We start from the raw sequence: 19,216 nt of genomic DNA on the forward strand, positions 1-19,216 counted from the left end.
ACAAGCTGTAGCAGAAAATGCATAAAGCAAAAAAATTATTATACAGAAGGGAGGCATTTAAAAGGAACCTTAGTGACTTAAGGTCTTAATATCTATTAAAATTCAATGGTACAGAGGCCAAAATTCATTGAATCTCTTTTTGAGTGATCTGAGGCTTGGGAGTAGGATTTGTTTGGGGTTTGGCTCTAACATGTGTATTTTGTGGGGTGCAGTCCTCTTTCAAGACACTTCTTTCTCAACAGTGAGCGTATTGACACACACTATATTGACCATAATTCCCAAAACTGTACAATAGAGAAGAAGAGAATGGTGGCAGTTTTATTAATGTGAAGTTTTCTGCTTGACCTAATTACAAATTAACATTGGGAAACAATTATATGCCATCAGTTTAGTGAAACATTTGTGATTATTTCTCATCTGAACCTGAATTTAAACTGACCTAAAGAAAACATGATACGTGTTTTGAAATCTAGCTCACAGTAGATTATCACTTCTGATGTATATTATTTGTTAGACAAGATTTTTGAGTCAACTTTGTTTAAAACCTTTGGTGTCTGGGAGAGTAAATTGCCGGCAGTGAGACTCCATGATGTAGCTAAACTAGCACAAGTTATAAGTTATAGACAAGGAAAAAAATTATGGCAGGAAAGATGGACAAAAAATTTTAAAAATGGAAAAAAATTAAACTGATATGCATAAGAAAAAGCGATGCCCATTATACAATCATAGAACTGTTTATGTTGGAAAAGGCCTTAAAACTCACTGGGTCTACCACTAAACCGTGTCCCCAAGTGCCAAATCTACAAGCCTTTTAAACACTCCTAGGGAAGGTGATTTCACCACTTCCCTGGGCAGTCTCTTCCTAGGCTTGGCAACCATCTCCATGAAAAAAATTTCCTAATACCCAGTTTAAACTTTGCCTGGCACAAATTGAGTCCCTTTCCTTTTGTCCTACTGCCTGTTACTTGGGAGAAGAGCCTGGCTCCCATCTCGCTACAACCTTCTTTTGGGTAGTTGTAGAGAACAATAAAGACCCCCCCACAAGCCTCCTTTTCTCCAGGGGAAATTTGGCCTGAAGGGATGCCATAAACTGACCAAAATCCATTTCTGTTTTTCAATGTAGGAACAACTGTATCTTTCTTCTTAGCAAATTATTTTTTATTTATCCTGTTCCTAGAAGCATTTCAGCATGGATTTTATTCAACTTCCATAGTGCTTTATTGCCCTTATCATTACAAACATTTTCCTGATGTCTGAGTCAAATATCTCTTGTTGGTATATAATGTTGCATTCAGCTCTGAACAGCACACGCTCAAAAATATCTGGATTGTATCTGCCACCAGTATTTTAGTTCATCCTTACATATTACACTCAGATTCACATAACAAAACAAACTCAAACTCACAGACTTTCAGGCAAAACTAAATCAGAAAATGCATTCCAGAAGTCCATATAATAATCTCCAAACAGTACATACATGCAGTTTGAGGGACCAGCCCAGAACAACTGCAAAACCTTAAGGCATGCATGACTGTGGATGTTAAGCCATCAGCACCAACTATTTTATTCTATATAGTTTTGTTTCCACCCCACACTCTTACAAGACCACACTACTTACTAAAGTAGATACAGCTGCTGGCAAACACAGAAGAACAGCAATAGCTGTGATGGGATGGAGAAAGCTGTTAATTAGGAAAGAGGAGGCCAAATACAAAAAGGCAGCAAAAGACATTTTACAGCCATTGCTTGCTCTGGCCCTTGTAATATAGAATAATTATGGTCATGCAGCTGTGCAGCCCTTTGCCATGGGGTGATCAGCATCCTGGGTTTGAGGACACAAAGGTAGACTGTAAGAGCCAAGAACTATATTGCCTTTAATAATGTCAGATTTTGATTTGGTATCTTAGAACATAACCAAGGATAAGATGTAAGTAAGATAAGAAAAAAAACAAATACTTAATTTCAGAAAACAATGAACTGGCATGATGTTTCTTAAACAATGGAACAGTCTCCCAGACTCTTCCCAGTAATGGAGCCTATTTGTTTGGTGCTTTTATAGCCAGATTGGCAAATGCTAGGAAACAGCCTGCAGGATATAATCTTGCTTTGGCAAGAGATTGGACTGGATGATCATTTCCATCTAAGTTTCCTCCCAGTTCAGGCTCAAGTTTTGGAAACAGAATCTTACTGTCTTACTTTGTATTTACCATTTGAAACCATATTTCAACTGGAGCTCCTAGATATAACACTTAGTCTCAATAAATTCTGGTTAGAGTTCTTGGGATATGATACAAACCTCCTTAGAGATGACTGGACTGCTTCCACTGCTATGGGGACCCTCAGAACAGGCCTTTGATACTCACAGAAATGGATGCATGTCTGTGAATGTATGAGAAGTCAGAGTCACTCAACCCTTTAGGCTGGCAAGAAGCAACCCAGCATTAGCAGAAACATTGTGCAGCACTGTGAGCAGGTGACTTTGCCTGAGCTACTATCTCCTGCAAAGCAGTGGAACACTGACAGTGACACAGCTTCTGGATTCAGGCTGACTTGTACCTTGTCAGTCTGCTACGTGCTCAGAGGAAGCTTTCACCTGATCTCATAGAAATGTCTTCAACTAATTGTTAATAAGCAAAAGTAAAATCCCAAAATCCAAAAACAGCTTCTCCCTTTTGACTCATAACATGGTGCCTTATCTTTAATGCCTGCCATGAGAATGTCAGCACACTGAGGCATGATGCAGTATTATTTAATGTCTAATAAGAAACAAGCAATCAAGCATCTCGACCCAACAAAAGCAACAGAAACCAAGGGAGGTGCACTGCACTCACAGACAGCAGCTGACAGTGTTACTGGTTCTTTGGGGCCAGCTTGTCCTGTCAAAATTTCTGTAGTGTTGAACATCCTTCTCTAAAAATTTATTTCTTAAAAATATCCCAGTTTAGCCAGCTATAAATGGGTCATCTAAGCCTTACAAGTAAATCTGAAAAACTACAGCCACATTCTTGAATGGAGAGGCCATATTTTTATTTCAGCAATATGGATATAAATTAGAACCCTTCCTTCTCTCTTTCTCAAAATAAAGAACAATGCTATTTACTGGGCTATATATTGTAGCCCTTCAACACAAATACATGCACACTAAGACCAAGACCACCAGTACTAAGTGCAGAATAATTTATTGCCATACGAAAGATAAGTACACACAACACAGCAAACAGAAAAAAAAAAAAAAACTGAAAACAAGTTTTAAAATTAAGATTACAGAGCAGAAATAACAGGAGAAGAACTTAAACACATTGCTGCCCCAAGAGGATATGAATTTCAATGGAAAATAACTACCAAATGTTTCCAAAGCCAACCACAAAAAATCAAATAAGATTCAACTTAAATGTAATTTATTCTGAAGATTTTGTTGCTATAGAGTCACACATGCATGTTGGATTCATGGTTATTTCTCAAAAATTAAACTCTTCTGGGCTCAGATTTGTGTAACACCAAAAAAGGGTTTTAAAAAGAGAAATCCCTCTATTCTGTGAAACAGTTTCTGGGAACCTTCCTGGAAATCCCAGCAAGACCAGCCAAAGAAAATTATCTATGGGGAATTGTGATTGTTGCAGCAAATGTGAGCTTATACTCTGATTCATTTAATTAAGCTCTTTGAGTGAATACTGGGATGCAAAACAAGGGATATACTGAAGAAGAATAATCAAGCTATAACAGGATCTCTCCAGTTATTAACTGTAAATTACACAAATGTAAATCTAGATCAGCAAAAAAGCCCTACCACACTCACATATTATGATTTTTTAATAGAAGCTTTAAAGCAGCATTTGTCAATGGTGTTAATTTTAAATTATATGGCTAGTGACAATGCTGTATACCACCCAAGATTTCAGCATGCTGGGAAAATCACATTTCTCTTTTGAAGTTATATTTCAAAAAGACCCAATCATTTTTGAACTATATTAATGGATACAGAGAGAGAGAAGAAAACATACACGGCGAATAAGCTAAAACAAAAAATAGATGTATAAGAGACATATTAAATGTCCATATTCCAAAGCCTGAGTGACTTTTTATTTCTATTTCAATTGAAATGAATAGTAATGTGCAATAATTGTGGTAGGAAAATAGAAACTGCTCTCTCATGAGCAATACTGCTGCTTCCAAACAACAACAGCACTGTTAACACATTCATTTGTATTGTACTATATTAGTAATATTCAAAAATTGTTATGAACTTGTGGTTATTGAGTGAAGTGCATTGGTAGGTCCATGAATTCCTCTTGGACAAGCACATGAGACACTCAGCAACTATGGATCTGTGGCTATTATTAGCATTGTCTTTGAGTAGGTCAGCAGCTACATTTGGGGGAAGACTGGTCTCCAGTGTTCCAGAAGTAGATGTACATCTACCCATGCTTATTGTGGGACAGCTTGGAGAGGAGCCACTTTAGAGAAGTAACACTACATGCTGGGAAGAAAGTGTAACAGCAAGAAATGCAGTACTCAGAGATGGAGACTGAGATGCTGCTAAGTTAGAACTGAGGTTGATAACCTTTTAATGAAGCATAGCAACAGAGATTAAAAGAGGCACAATGCTTTATATTCATCCCTGCAGTTTCTGATGTACCATTCAAAACACCATAACTAAGGCATGCCAGCTTGGACCAGGACTTCCAACTGTTTTTTTTTAAAGTATGTCATGCCTCAGTATGGCCTTGAAATTTTGCCTTAGTCACACCTTGTGTTTCAGATTACTCACAAGTTCCTTTGACATTTTTATGTTCAAGCTGAGAAAGATCAAACTGGCCAGCTGAAAAAACTTAATGCACTTCATTTTTCTTTCTGAAGAAATTTTTTAAAAATTAAAAAAAAAAGGCAAACCAAAACTTCAGCAAACAAAAGAAAAACCTACAAGATATAATTTGAACAGAAGAGTTGTATTTTGGGCATTTATAACTATCCAGTTAAAAATACACCAAATTCTGGAGTGATTTTATATAGCTCAATTACAGCAGAAAAGGAAGGGAAAATTTACACCCCACACTTCAAATGCGTATGGGGAGAGGAATTCTGCATTTGAACAGCTGTCTTATGTGGAAAGGAGTGACTTCATCCCCAACACACAAGATATCTGAGCTGTCAGAAAGCTGCTAACAACCTCTTTAGTACTGCCATCCTCATGTACCTCGGGATACAAAGACCTGGGCTGAACTCCAAAATTACATTGTTTAGCAGCTGAATGACAAAAATCCATCTAGAATTAAAAAATTATACATCAAATTAGCATGCAGTAAATAATTAATTTTGTGGTCCTTACTTAATTAAACAATTTCCTCACAACACCTTTCCCAGAAAGTAAAGCCTGAGACATTACAGTGCTAAATTAAATCTCATACAAACATTACTTACATGTGCAGAAGTACCCTGCTTCAAGTGCTTACTCATTGAATGCCATTCAAACAAATGGCAAGTTATTGGGGGTCAGGGGCAAGCATTGCATGAGGACTTTTCAGCTATTCAGAGCTGTGAATCTAAGGTGATGTATTGTTAAATTGAATATCTATACAAGAGGGCTGTGGTTACAGAGTTTGATGGCAGTGAGCACTGTACTGAATTTAAATGTCACCTTATTTATCATCCTGTATTATTTTTAGAATGTTTAGTGCTAGGAAATATACTTATGCAACTTTAATTCTATACTAAAAAACTCTCTATAAGAGAAAAAGGTTGATGCCAGAACTTTCTAGAAAAAATATTTTCTGTTTCTACAATTCCCACAGCTGTGAAAATAAGCACCTCTTCACCTATAGTCTATAACCATATTCACCATATCAGGCCATTTTGGGAAACTTCCATGCAGGTGTTTCACAGATTATGGCTTGATGTCCTAATGGAAAAAAAAATGCATCAAACACTAAATAAAGTAAATCATTTTTACACACAGAATGGAGAATAAATGTTTTATAAAATCCTTCTCTGATTGATTAGAACCTAGAAATGAGCACAAGTTCCAAACCCCTTTAAAAGTGATCCATTAAATGCTGGAGGCAGCATCACTGCCTCCTATTGCCACATGTTCAAATTTCATCATCTTCTGTCAGACCAACTGGCCAAAGTGATGGTGGCACCCACTAACTAAGCAACTCCTGTCCTGATTACCCAGATGAGCTGATTCTCTCAAAAAACAGGGGTGCTCAGCACAGGACCCCCTCCTGTTTCCCCAGTACACACAATTTTCCAGCTTTGTTCCCCCTAAAAAGGGTTCATATTCATGGAGCCTGCTAGGACTAAATTTGGGTGGTTCTTAGTAATAGACAGATATTAGAACCAAAATACTCCCATTAAATCAGCCAGATCTAGGATCCTGCCCTTCTTGCTTCTTAATTGTCACCATGACAATGTCAACACTTCAATCATCAGTGCTGAACATATGTGAGATGTGGCCCAGCTTGTCTCTTGGAGTCGTTACCTAGACTGCTTTCAGATTTACCACTGCATTCAGTTTATATTGCTGCAGTTTTCTTCACAGTCAGAAAGCTGGAGAAAGGAGATAGGAACCAGACAGCCCTTGTGGCATAGAGAAAATAGCAACATAATGCCCAGCTCTTAGGTTAACAGAACAAAACTGCTTTAAAGGCCAACTTCAACACCACTGTTGGAAGGGACTGATGGCAGGACTGATTGTTGCAATATCTCTTTGGCGTCTGATTCAAAAAGAGGTGTGTGCTTTGTCACAATAGCTGGGGTCATTGTAAGTCATATGAGGAGCAGCTGAGGGAGCTGGGTTGTGTAGCCTGGAGAAAGAGAGGCTCAGGGGAAACCTTATTGCTCTCTACAGCTACTTGAAAGGAGCCAGCTGGGAATCAGCCTCTTCTCATAGCAACCAGTGACAAGAAGAGAAAATGGCCTCAAGCTGCACTAGGGGATGTTCAGGTTGGACATCAGGAATAATTTCTTCTCTGAAGGGGTTGTCAAGCATTGAATAAAAGGGTTGTCAAACATTGAAATGGACTTCCCAGAGAAGTGGTGGAGTCATCATCCGTGGAGATGTTCAAGAAACAACTGGACATGGCACTTAGTGTTATGGTTTATTTGACAAGGTGGTAGTCAGTCAAAGGTTGGACTCCATGATCTTGCAGTTCTTTTCCAACCTAAATGATTCTGTATATAGGAAAAAGTTGAGGCTGAGTTAAACAAGGGCAAATATTTCTCATAATGGAAATCTAAACCTTTAATATTGTAGTTCCTTTAATATTATGTTACATCCTTAGTGTTAATTTGGTATAAGAGTAAGTGTTTCATAAGCACAGTTTTATTTTTAAGCAAAGCTTTTGGAATTCTTTTAAAAGATGTTTACAGTAGTTAAAGAAAGATCACATTTTAAAGGTACATTTCTAATTACATTCTGGCAGAACCTTAGCTGGGAACACTACCAGCACTATTTTGATAGCAAAAGCTGTGACAGTTACATCAGCTAAGGTTATCTGCTGTCTGCTTATTATCATGATCAAATTAAAATACAAGAATATGGTCAGCAGACCAAATATATGACATAGAACACTGGGGCACAAAGATTGGGAACAACCTTAGGAAATCTGTAAGTGTACAGAACAGGACTGGAGTATGTCACTGGAAGAACTAAACAACTTCAAGAACTGAAGCAGTATGAACAGGATGAAATCCAGAGCTGCCTAGCTCAAATTCATGAAGCTGGCAGCAAAAAATATCACAATAAACTGGGCACTTGCCAGCTGCACGTGGAGGAGAAAACTCTAGATGGTTCAATCAAAGTCAGGGTTAGTATAAGCCCCTAAAGAGATGCAGCAATGGTAAACAAGTACAATTCAAAAACACATGGGGCATCCAGCAGTGAGGGATGTGCTGGTCATATGTCACTGGAATACTGCGTAGAATTTAGGTCACTCCTTTCAAGGACAGACACAGCTGTGCTCCATATGGGGAAGTTCCACAGCCACAGCCCTGTCACACGGCCCCCGAGCATGTGCCTGGGCTCCCATGTTTGTGCCTGGGAAATCCCATGCCATGAGCAGGAAATCCAGCCTGTGGAAATGTGAACACAGATGGCCAGCGAGCGCACAATCCGCCCAGGCCTCTTTGGTCACACCAGGCTCACCAGGATGGGTTGACTCTGTGGTGTGCTGACTGATACAACAAGAGAGGCTTCAGAACAAAATGTACCCAAACTTTTCATTTGTCCTTTGAGTTTCCAGTAGATCCAAGCCATATGCAAAGCAGTGCTCAAATAACACAGCACATGTAGGGTACACCCAGCATGTCCCCAACACGCCACACTCCTTGCCCAGGTGTTCAGCTGTCAAGCTGCATCTGTGTTTGTCTGTGACTTCCAGATGCCAACCTGACTGATGAGAATGATTGTGCTGAACCAGTGACCATATGGTCTGCCAAGCATGCACATGCAAGGAAAAGGAGGAGAGGGTAGAGCCATCTTTTGTTTTCCAATTAATTCCTTCCTATATTGATGCAGCAAAATAGACTTGTCATGAAACAGGTGCAGAAAATTGCTTCTAGAAGGATCAGGGAAATGGAAAATCCATCTCATGAGAATAGACTGTGCTCACATCTGAACAAACAGGTGCAGACCAATGTGAGCCTCAGTTGGCCTCATACTGTCCCAAAATCTACATGGCCTGAATTAAATCATTGCTAATGAAGTCTCCAACAGAACTCACAAGCCCAGGCTTAGCATTCCGCTGCCATAGCCCTACAGGCAGCAGGAGAGGCTCAATTCATATGCCAGCCCACTGAGATCATTAGCAGAGAGCCTGGGTCTGCCTGTCCCCATCAGTGCCAGCACACCCCACAAGAGTTTGGCTTGACAGTCCCAGCGGAGTGGTGCCCCAGGGGGTAGGACTCTCAAGAATTTTAAAGATCTTTTCCAATCTAATGATTCTACGATTCTTTAATTCACAGAGATATGGGAGGCAGGAAAACTGCCTCAGCAAAGAGACAACGTTGGCACACCAATAAGCAGTGTAAATATGCCATAGATAGAGTTAAGCTGAAAATATGAATAATTCTATCCATTATAGCAGCAAGATCCTGGAAGAGCTCTCATAAGTAATGGAGAAAAGCTGTAACAAATTTTAAGGTGATGCTTGATTTTTCTGAACACATCTCTGAGCCACAGAGGTGTCTGAAACACCCGCAGATGCCCCATAAGACCCCATCCTGAAAATCTTGTTAGCTGTGAACTGCAAACCAAAATCCAATTGAAATCAGAAATTTAATTAAAAGCAGCACTTCTGAGCCAGCTGCTGGCAGGCACTGTGCTGGTAAAAAGTGACAGCTGCTTCATTGGCAGTGCAATGTCAACAACTGTAGAAGAGGCCAAGGAATAGACATGGGCCACAACTGCTCAAAGATCACCCCACTTTGAAGAAGGTACTTGTAAAAAGGCTTCAGAGGCTTTTGTCTATGATTTCATCAGCTAAGACACTTTACTCCTAGTTTATATTTATATTTTGCTACTGTCTTCCTTGTTTGTGTGGGTTTTTTTGGCTCAGGGGGATCACAATGCCAATTAAAATTAGTTAAGAGAGAAAATGTCAAGTTTTCCAAATACAACATAATTGTTCTTAAAAAACTATTCCCTCACTACCTAACAAATCCAGGGTTTGTTTGCAATAAATGTGCACTTCAGAGATCTTTCCCTTTTATACAAGTGGACTTAGATCCCTTTGATCCATTTTATTTGCATATGTAAGCATATGATTCCCATTTTTTAAAAGGAGTTTTTAATACTTTTCTTAAAAGGCAGCATTTTCTTGTTTTAAGAAATACATTCTTGGTTTCAAGTAAGACAGAGTAGCAAGGGAGTGGTAGTGTGGCCATTAAATTAATGGTCCACATGGAAGGGTAGACCATTCCAGGCATGCAGAATAATTCACACATTAAAGACAGTGAATTGGAACCCAAAGTTTCATATCTAAGTTTAAAAGTAACCATTTAGTATTAGGTTGGGGTTTTTTTCCTGCTGGAGCTTCAGGTAGATGTGATGTGCCCTCAGAAATGATGAGCTGTATCACATAGATCAGCTTGTCACAGTTTCTCCCTGTGAAGAGACTATACTGCTTAGTCTAAGAATAACTTTAAAATTCACAGAAAGTGAGAACTGTTGAGCAGTTAAAAATAAAAAGTCATAGGAGGACACACTGTTAGGCATAAACATTAAGACCCTTCAAATCAACTTGAGCTGTTGAGCTAACCTAAACATTTCAGGTCAGATCCTGATCCCAGTGAATTCAAAATGATTGGCAGTGATAACTAATGTTTCTCCTTTTATTTCTGTTTTCCTGCTAATGAGTATCAGATATAACATTGCAAGACTACACTGTAAACAAAGTGCAAAGTTAATCATTTTCAAAGGAACACTTTATTCACAGTAGGCTGTGTAGGGAAGGAATTAAGCATGAGTAAATAAACCATAAAGGTAGATGAGAATATAAAGAGAAATCAAAAAATAAGAAGATGCAAGTTGAAAAATTAGTAGGTATATGGTGAAAGCAAAATATACTGATTACGAGGAAAATTCAACAACTGAGTAAAATGCTGAGTAATTTCATTTGTGCGTTAAATTATTTGCAATTTCCTGCATAAAAGTAAAAAATAGAACAGAAATTCAGGATTGCCATGCCAAAGATCTTTTCTTCATCCAAGAGCAGAGGAGCTAGAAGGTTTACACAATTTTATGTCAATTAAAATATTCCATATAAACAATGCATACTTGTCCAAACTAACTGACTTCCAATTCTTTCTGGGCAAAGTCTGAGAAAGAAATACTGCATCACAATATAAAATAAGCAAATTTCATCTATTTTGGAACAAGTGAAGAATTACATGTAGTTCAGATACATCAAAATCTTTCTATCTGGCTGCAGATGCCTATTATTAGGATGTGTTAAACCTGTCCAGAAACTTCTTTCTACTATTGATAAACAATCCACACATTAAATTAGAGATTAAGACATGTATTCCTTCCAGTCCTTATGTATGTTTGTCATTAATCCAAAACAACATTGCCAAACCTCAGCCACAGAAATAGTAAAAATAAATACCAAAGGTCTGGGAAGAGAAATCCTGAGGTCACAAAGAGAAGGTAACTTCAAGGGAGTATCCTGGAAATTAAGTCCTATAAATCATCATGGTCTGAAAGAAACAAATTCAGCAATTGCATAATGCCATTTTACATGGCTAAAAATAATAAGAGTCGTGGGGTGAATGCCAGGAAAAAAATCACTGGAAAACTTCACAAACATTTATGTTCAAATAAAAGGCTTGAAGCAAGAAAGTTGTTTGATGAGAGCCTCAGTGCACAGCACTGGTGCCTTCCTGCCTCCTTGCTTCGAACGAGTCAGTCATGCTTACAGCAATCATTTACACAAAACCAGACCCCATTATGTTCATAATATACATTTTAGTGATGGTGGGGATAAAAGGTCAGCAGAATAATCATCTCCATTCTATATTCAAAGTAGGCTGATACTCCTGTCTTTCTTGGTAAACTCCTCCATTCTTGCTAAAATGTTTGTTCCTCTGCTCTACAGCTTATTCAAAACCATTAAACCACTGCTGGGTAAAACCATTGTATTGTAGAAAATGAGGGTCACCCTGAAGAAGATTATCCTATACATGATCCCTAAAGATTTTCCTTGAATAAATGTTTTTTTAAATGCTATTTTTTCCTGCCTTCCCCTCTGAGTCTGTTAGAGATTGAAAATTCAAACGTGTGTATCATTTCAGGCAGGGCACATGCAATCACCTTAAAACCTGAGAATTATTAAACTATATTATATTGAAATTCTTTATATTCTACTGAACTTGCTAAGGAAAGTGAGATGATGAATATTAGACCCTGAGTTTCCAGAGCCCCTTTTTTCTGTTATCATGCTACATGGCTTGGGCAAAATCACAATCACAAGGGAAGCACCAGGAGTTTTGCTGCTGATCACTCACAGCTTTCATCACACAAACCCTGGGGCTCTGAGGACCAGCCTGTGACAAAGACTGACGGACAGCAGTGAGAGCCCCCCTTGGCAAAGGATCTCAAAGGAATGGTATTCCCTTTACCCTGACATAATAGTGCTCCCTTTACCCTGACAGACCAAGTCTTTCAACTCCAAACCATCCCAGTAACATTTTGAGAAAACACTCTTGCTAGGCTGCCTTTTGAAAGATAAAAAACTAATCTGAGTTATCAGCCTGCTGTCCCCATCTCTCTAGTGTTAGCATATTGAATTTTTACATCGCGCACTGAAACATATCCTGTTGTAAAACACTGCACATGGTGAATTTTGTTACAATCTTCTTAGAAGAGATTTAGATTCAAGCAAATTTCATCTCCTTATCCTCATCTACAGCATACCTGAAACAAAGACAATGGTAGAAGTATTTTCTGTTTTCTGACAAGGACTTCATCTGTATTCACTGTGTATAAAGTCACTGCTTAAGTATAACTCCACAGGGCTCCACTTCTGGACTAGACTGTTGTCTTTGCTGCAGAGCAAACCATTCAGATGGTTGTAATTGTACTATACTACCAGGGGGTCCAGCCTGAGGTCTTGAGCCACAAAAGCTTTTGAGCTGTTTGCTTGACGGGTAGCAGGGATGTGCTTGGCACAGGGGGTTCTGGATAATCTGATTTCCTACTGATGGAGGTGTTAGCAGTTAGCAGCTGCTCTTGAAGTTGATATTGCTGGCTTCCCCCAGAAGCCATCTGTGCACCCTATCCAGCTACATTGCCCAGCAGGACCCTGTGACAGCCACTGTCACCTCCTGTACATCTCCTATGCTCTTCCACTACATAAAAGGGTAAGACTATCCACATTCGCAGTGAAACTTGTTTCTACTCTTACACATTCTCACTATGCAATTCCACCAAGGGGTGGATGGATAATATTGCTAAGTCAGTCTGATGGGATGGTCCTGTTAGCCCTGCCTTGGCCACAAGCTGTGGCCATTTCTCTTGTGCTTCCCCAGCACCACAGATGATCATTTCCTTTCATCATTAGCAAGTTTAGGGAACTAACCTGTCAGGAAATAACTCTTTTTTTCTAAAGCCAAGCTCTTCTGCCTCCTTAGTCCCCAAAGCAGATCACTGCAGATAATTTCAGGATCACACAAGACGCAGTGCAAGCAGAAGTGAGGGAGAATTAATGGGATAGAAAGTTGCACCTTTTGTCATTCAAGTTGCACTGAAAGTTATGCCATTAGACACTCTTTTAGGGGTTCTAAAGTAAACCCACTCACCAAAACCATCTGGGTTTAAAACCAGAATTCTCTAATCCAGAACCTTTTAGTTATCTAGTTTCTACCCCAGCCTGACAGGTTGCTGGCACAACAGGGGCACTAGGGAGCAGCCATGGAGAGGCAGGTGCAGAAATCCACTAACACATCAGGGGAACTGTACACTTGGTCACATGGCAAAGCATTGGTAGATGGCTCACAGGCTCAAGAAAATGTGTGTTTCCACTTACTCAGGGTGAACATTGCGCTTACAGACCTTTGGCTGTAGAATCAGATCTCCCAAATTAAACAACTCTTTCCCAGTTCAACACAGAGTAAGCAAAAAGTGAGGGGAAAAAAATTTGAAAGGTTCAGTGCAGGGAACCTCTTTGTCATATATGACATGCTTGTCATGTATTTGAAGGTAAGAGTGACAGGGTGGGTAGGAGATTCAAAGGCAATGGCTCTACTAGTGATTTTATAGACAAATCTGCAGCACAGCACTTTTTTTCTTTCCATACTCAAACCTACTTCAGGCATTGCCTGGGTGCTTGGATTTCTAAGTTTTTTTCTGAGTCATATATATTTTATTAAAAAAAAAAAAAAGACAGAAGGGAGGAAAATAAGAGCAGGTGTCATCTAAAAGTGGTGAAAGATTAAGCGAGAAGCAGCTCCAGAGACAACCAGACCCATGCACAGTCTCCAGCATATGGTAACTTTTCCAGAGGTGTTGCTCCAAGCAAACAACTGCAAATGGAGATTATCCACCACCAATTTCAGTAATATAACATTTACCCACTTCTTACAGATACCAAACAGGTGAGTAATTTACCACTTCATCTCTCTTCAGTCACGTGGTAGCCACTTAGAGGAGTAGAACTTGCCCAGCTCTTATTTCAGGAAAGTCTTTTTCATTTCCTTCACATAGAGTTCTACCACATTAATGACATGGAGCTTAGATGACATGAGAAGTGGAACTCTTCCAAAATACATTTCAGTTCCTGTCAGAAAGTATTGCGTGCCTTTGTGCAGGAAATTATAAAATAGAAAATAAACATGTAAATATACCATTTCAACACATCCTCTACATCAAAGCAGACCTGATGGTTTTAATTTCAGCTTTTTGAGGTTTTGCTTTTATAAGTTGCTGAATTTATTTTGTAGCTCCTGTTTATGAAAAGAGCTTTAAAAGAGTTATAAATTACATTTATCAAATGAAGAAAAACTACAGCCATAAAGTTCCCAGAAAAAAGGAAATAATGTGAACCATGTATGTGCACTTGTGCGAGGACACACACACACAAACTTATGTATTTTTAAGTTAGTGACTGCTGAACCACAGACCACATGCAGAAGAGTAGAAACCACCCATAACCAGATGTGCCACTGTAAAACCCATATTTTAGGATATATTCTATGAAATCCTCAGTATACAGGAAGACATAAGTTCCCACACTATTAATATCAGTGATATGGATTCCTAGAAAGACTGACTACCTTCACACACCTAAAAATAATCCAAGTTCCAACTGGGAGGTACAGCCTTGGGGAAGTAGAGAGGGGGTTTAACGGAGTTAAAACACAGGATTTTGAAAACCATCCAGCTTAACACAGACATGAGAACAGCAGCAAGACATCACTTCAAACCTTCTGAGAACCAAGGGGCTGCAGAAGGAATTCCACCCTTTCCCACGGAGTTAATACATGAGCACTGCACCTCAGCTGAGCCCATCAGAGCATGGCTTGTAGGGCCATGCAGAGCCCTCCTTTGTTCCACCTGAAAACAGTGGCCTCGGGACATGCTTGAATTTTCCTGTGGCAGCAAAGTGTAGCACTGGGCTAGTGAAGCAAAATGCTTCAGTTCTCTGCTCTATCCACAGCTGAATAGGAAACCCCAATTCAAAGATTTCCTTCTAGCTATAAAAACAAAGCAAAGCTGTTTACAGGGAATGGAGAAATAGTCATTTCTAAAGGCCCTATCCAGCTGCAAATAGAGCATATAAGACTAGATAGCATTTTTACCTCAGAATATCTCTCACTGATCTAGTAGAGCAAAGTTTGTTGATATTCAGGGTTGCAAACCCATCTGTTTACTCAGGCTTTTGTCTGTCAGCATAGTTTGAAGAGGTCACTTTGAGAGATCAATTTTTTTTCCTGGGGGTTTCTTCAGAGCTACCACAATTTGTTATTGCATCTCTTTAGAGGCTTTAATTTGTGGTTTTCAAGATTGCATAACTGCACAGAGAGGTGGTGAGAGGCCCACATGAATAGTTCAAAATAAGTTTGACAATATAGTAAATATCTACTCAGTAATTTTCCCTGGACTGAGCACCGTGGAATGCCAAAGAAGTTATTAATCATGCTAGTGGATGAACGTGGCTTTATGAGGGCTGGAGCATACGTTTCCCCTCAGATGTTAAAATGCTGAATTACCAATGAAAGATGACCTACCAGGGCACTACCAACCAGCCATCTGATTAGATTGCTCTAAACCAGCCTATTCAGAACCAGATAAAGAAAAAAATAAAATGGGATTTTAATTTTGCCTTTTATTTAGGGTTTTTGTAATAAGTTACATAAAAATTAAGCAAGCTGCCTAGCCTCCCATGAGGAGGCTCAGCATTCATTTTTCCATTTCACAGATGATAGATGGAAGGTACAGACATGCAAAGTCACTTTTGGAGCACAAACTGTACCTGGGGGAATTGCAGGTGCTCAGGGTCTTTGGGAATCTGCGGCCAGAGACCTGGCACTGGCCACAGGCAGAAACAGAGCACTCAGGAGCCACAGGCACATTGGGTTGCATGTCCCAAAGTCAGTGTGACAGGCACCTGGATGAGTGGCAGCTGCAGCAGTAGCTCAGGGTTGCATGAGCCACATTTGCATAGCAGAGGGCAGTGTTCAGCATTTTGGACAAGTAATATCCCTTTCTGAGGAAGCTGGTGGGAAAATGAAGTGCATGCTGCAAGCTGGGAACCCTTCAGCAATGGAGTGGCAAAGTTCTGAGCAGAGACACCAAATTACGTTTAAGCTCTGTACTTCTGGGACAGGTCTCCATCTAGTTCAGCAGGAATTTGCAGGCTATAAATTCCTTCTGATGGGTGAAGACTGAAGGTGGCCAGTCAGTGTTCAGCCCTGCATAGTGAGCACTTTGCTGCTGATACATAACGATACACAACGACTCGCGTATCCACTCTGGGGACAGCACACAGGTCTGCCTGGCCATGCCCGTGAGGTGATGCTTCAGTCCTCAGTTTAAGGATTTTGCCAGACCCAGTCCCGTGAGAAGCTTGTGTTTGTCACTTGACAGGTGCAGAGAAGTACTGCCGGCTCCTCCTGGGACGCCGTAAAGGAGCGTCTGCCCTGACTCGCTGCTCTCGGGGATGCAGCAGGACCCCAGAGAGCAGCGGGACATCGCAGACGCAGCGCTCTCCTCCTGTCGCCTCCGCCGTCCCCTCTGCCCACCCATTGTAGTGCTTCCCGCAGCACCGGCCCCGCAGCGGCCGCGATGCAGCCCCGTACTCCCGAGTGCCGTGTGGGGCAGGTGGCGCGGCGCGGGCAGGTGGCGGGGCCGGGGCAGGTGGCGGGGCCGGGGCCGGGGCCGGGCGCGGACGCCCCGGCCGGGGCTGAGGGGCCCCGCGCTCCCGCCGCCGCCGCGGCTTCTCGGCCAACAGCTCCCTCTGGCGGCCGCCCGCGCCCCTCCTCCGCCCGGGGCAGCGCCCACCGGCCCGCGCCCACCTGGTGCCCCCCGCGCCGGGGCCGCCGCTGCCGCCGGGGCCCGGCCCGCCCAGCGCGGGCCCGGGGGAAAAGGGGGGCCGGGGCAGCGCCCGCCGCCCGTCCCGCCGCCGCCGCCGCCGCCGCCGGAGGATGTGGCGGCGGGTTCGAGAGCCGGGTGCTCCCGCGGCGCCGGGGCGTGCGGTGGGGCGGAGGCTGCGCTCAGGGGGCAACGGGGCTGCCGGGGCAGGGAGGGGAGAAAGGCGCGGGAAGGGACGCGGCGATGGCCGCCTGTCCCTGTCACCTGCAGGCGCTGCCGGGACGGCCCCGGCCCCCGCTCCCGCCCCGGCCCGAGCCCGCACAGCCCGTGGGGAGCCGGGCCGGGGCGGGCTGTGCCTGTTGCATTGTCCTTGGCGGGGCTGCCCGTGAGCGCCCGCCGCTATCTGAGGCCGGGGACCCCGGCGGTGCCTTGTGTCGGACTCTCTGCCCCGCCTGATAGCGGCTGCACCCTGCTCCGTTGCACGTCCCTTGCGGCTCCCGCCGGGGCTCTCTCCCCTTTTGTCTGTGTATTTTTAGGTCATTAGAGTGGAGGGGTAGGTAATCCCCAGGCTCAAGTTCCAGAGGGGCGGGTTCTGGACGGAGGTGGAGTCACTTTTCATTTAAATCCCTGACTATAAAATGGGCTTAAAGAGAAGCGGGATCTCAGCTGTGCTGCACAGACCCCGGCACGCAGGGTGCGTGGGGGCCCCCCGGCAGCCAGCGCCCTGCAGCACAAGCCGCTGCGATGCTCCACTCCGTCGGCGTTCACACCTTGCAGCTGCTCACCCAGGCGGCCGCCTGCATCCTCCTATTTCCCCGCTTCCTGCTCACCGCCGTGATGCTCTGGCTCCTGGATTTTCTGTGCATTAGGAAGAAGATGCTGACGATGCCCACGGCGGAGGAGGCGGCCAGCGCCAGCGAGGAGCCGCCCCCCGACGACCCCCCGGTCTGCGTGTCCGACTCCAACCGCATGTTCACGCTGGAGTCGCTGAAAGCCGTGTGGCACGGGCAGAAGCTGGACTTCTTCAAGTCGGCGCACGTGGGTTCCTTGGCCCCTAACCCCGAGGTGATCCAGCTGGACGGGCAGAAGAGGCTCCGCATCCTGGACTTCGCCCGCGGCAAGAGACCCCTCATCCTCAACTTCGGCAGCTGCACCTGACCCCCGTTCATGGCCCGCCTGAGGTCCTTCCAGCGCCTGGCCGCGCACTTCGTGGACATTGCCGACTTCCTGCTGGTGTACATTGAAGAAGCACACCCCTCCGACGGCTGGGTCAGCTCGGATGCAGCCTACAACATCCCCAAGCACCAGTGCCTCCAGGACAGGCTGCGGGCAGCTCAGCTGATGAGGGAAGGGGCGCCCGATTGCCCCCTGGCCGTGGACACCATGGACAATGCTTCCAGCGCCGCCTACGGTGCCTACTTCGAGAGGCTCTACATCATCCAGGAGGAGAAGGTGATGTACCAGGGAGGCAGAGGACCAGAGGGCTACAAGATCTCGGAGCTGAGGAGATGGCTAGACCAGTATAAAACCCGGCTCCAGAGCCCCAGCACGGTGGTCATCCAAGTGTAAAAAGGACCTGGCAAGAAGCGCAGGGGTGGAGAGGCGAGGGAGGGCGGGAGGAGAGGTGGGGAGGGAGAAGGCACTGCGTCGCGAATGGCAGGAGCTGTCTTCCCGCGGGGACACTCGAAGGAGGCTGCTGTGCGAGCTTTCGAGCAAAACGTGCCATAGTCCTTTCTCTATTCAAATCATGTTGATTTGCCAGCCACGCTCTGTCAATACTGTATTTCCATGTGCGTTTTGTAAATAACTCTCTTTTTTCCTTTTTTTTTTTTTTTCCCTAGCGTTTACTATTTTTTAAGGAGGCTCTCTTCCTACGGGATCTGTTCCCGACTGCGTGTGTGCGCGGGTGTGTGTCTGAAAAGTTGTGTACAAGTGCTCCGTGCTGCCTAGCAAGTGCTAACTGGGATTTCTAGTATTTCTTTGTGATGACCGATTTTGAAATGGGTTTCTCTAATGCCAGGAAATCGCGTCTGATGTTGTCAAATACTAGAACTGCCAATAGCCAGAGCTGGACGGAATGTCCTATTTATGTGGGGGGGTTTTGTAAGACGTTCGTTCACCTTCCTTTTTTTTATGAATTTTTTTAAATAATAAAGGTTGAGTAACTACACGTCTAAGGTTGACTGCCTT

At 43.0% G+C, this 19,216-nt stretch overlaps 1 protein-coding gene across 1 annotated transcript in view; it reads left to right on the forward strand.

The window, feature by feature from the left end:
• Window positions 1–18,628, forward strand: part of DIO3 (iodothyronine deiodinase 3) — a 62,284-nt gene extending 43,656 nt beyond the window's left edge. The window contains exon 1 of the mRNA XM_036383161.1: window positions 17,727–18,628. Within this exon, the coding sequence (XP_036239054.1) occupies window positions 17,771–18,595 (825 nt within the window). The 5' untranslated portion in view covers window positions 17,727–17,770 and the 3' untranslated portion in view covers window positions 18,596–18,628.
• The last annotated feature ends 588 nt before the right edge of the window (window positions 18,629–19,216 follow it).

Source organism: Molothrus ater, chromosome 6 (assembly GCF_012460135.2).
Source record: "Molothrus ater isolate BHLD 08-10-18 breed brown headed cowbird chromosome 6, BPBGC_Mater_1.1, whole genome shotgun sequence".
Classification (NCBI taxonomy): Eukaryota; Metazoa; Chordata; class Aves; order Passeriformes; family Icteridae; genus Molothrus; species Molothrus ater.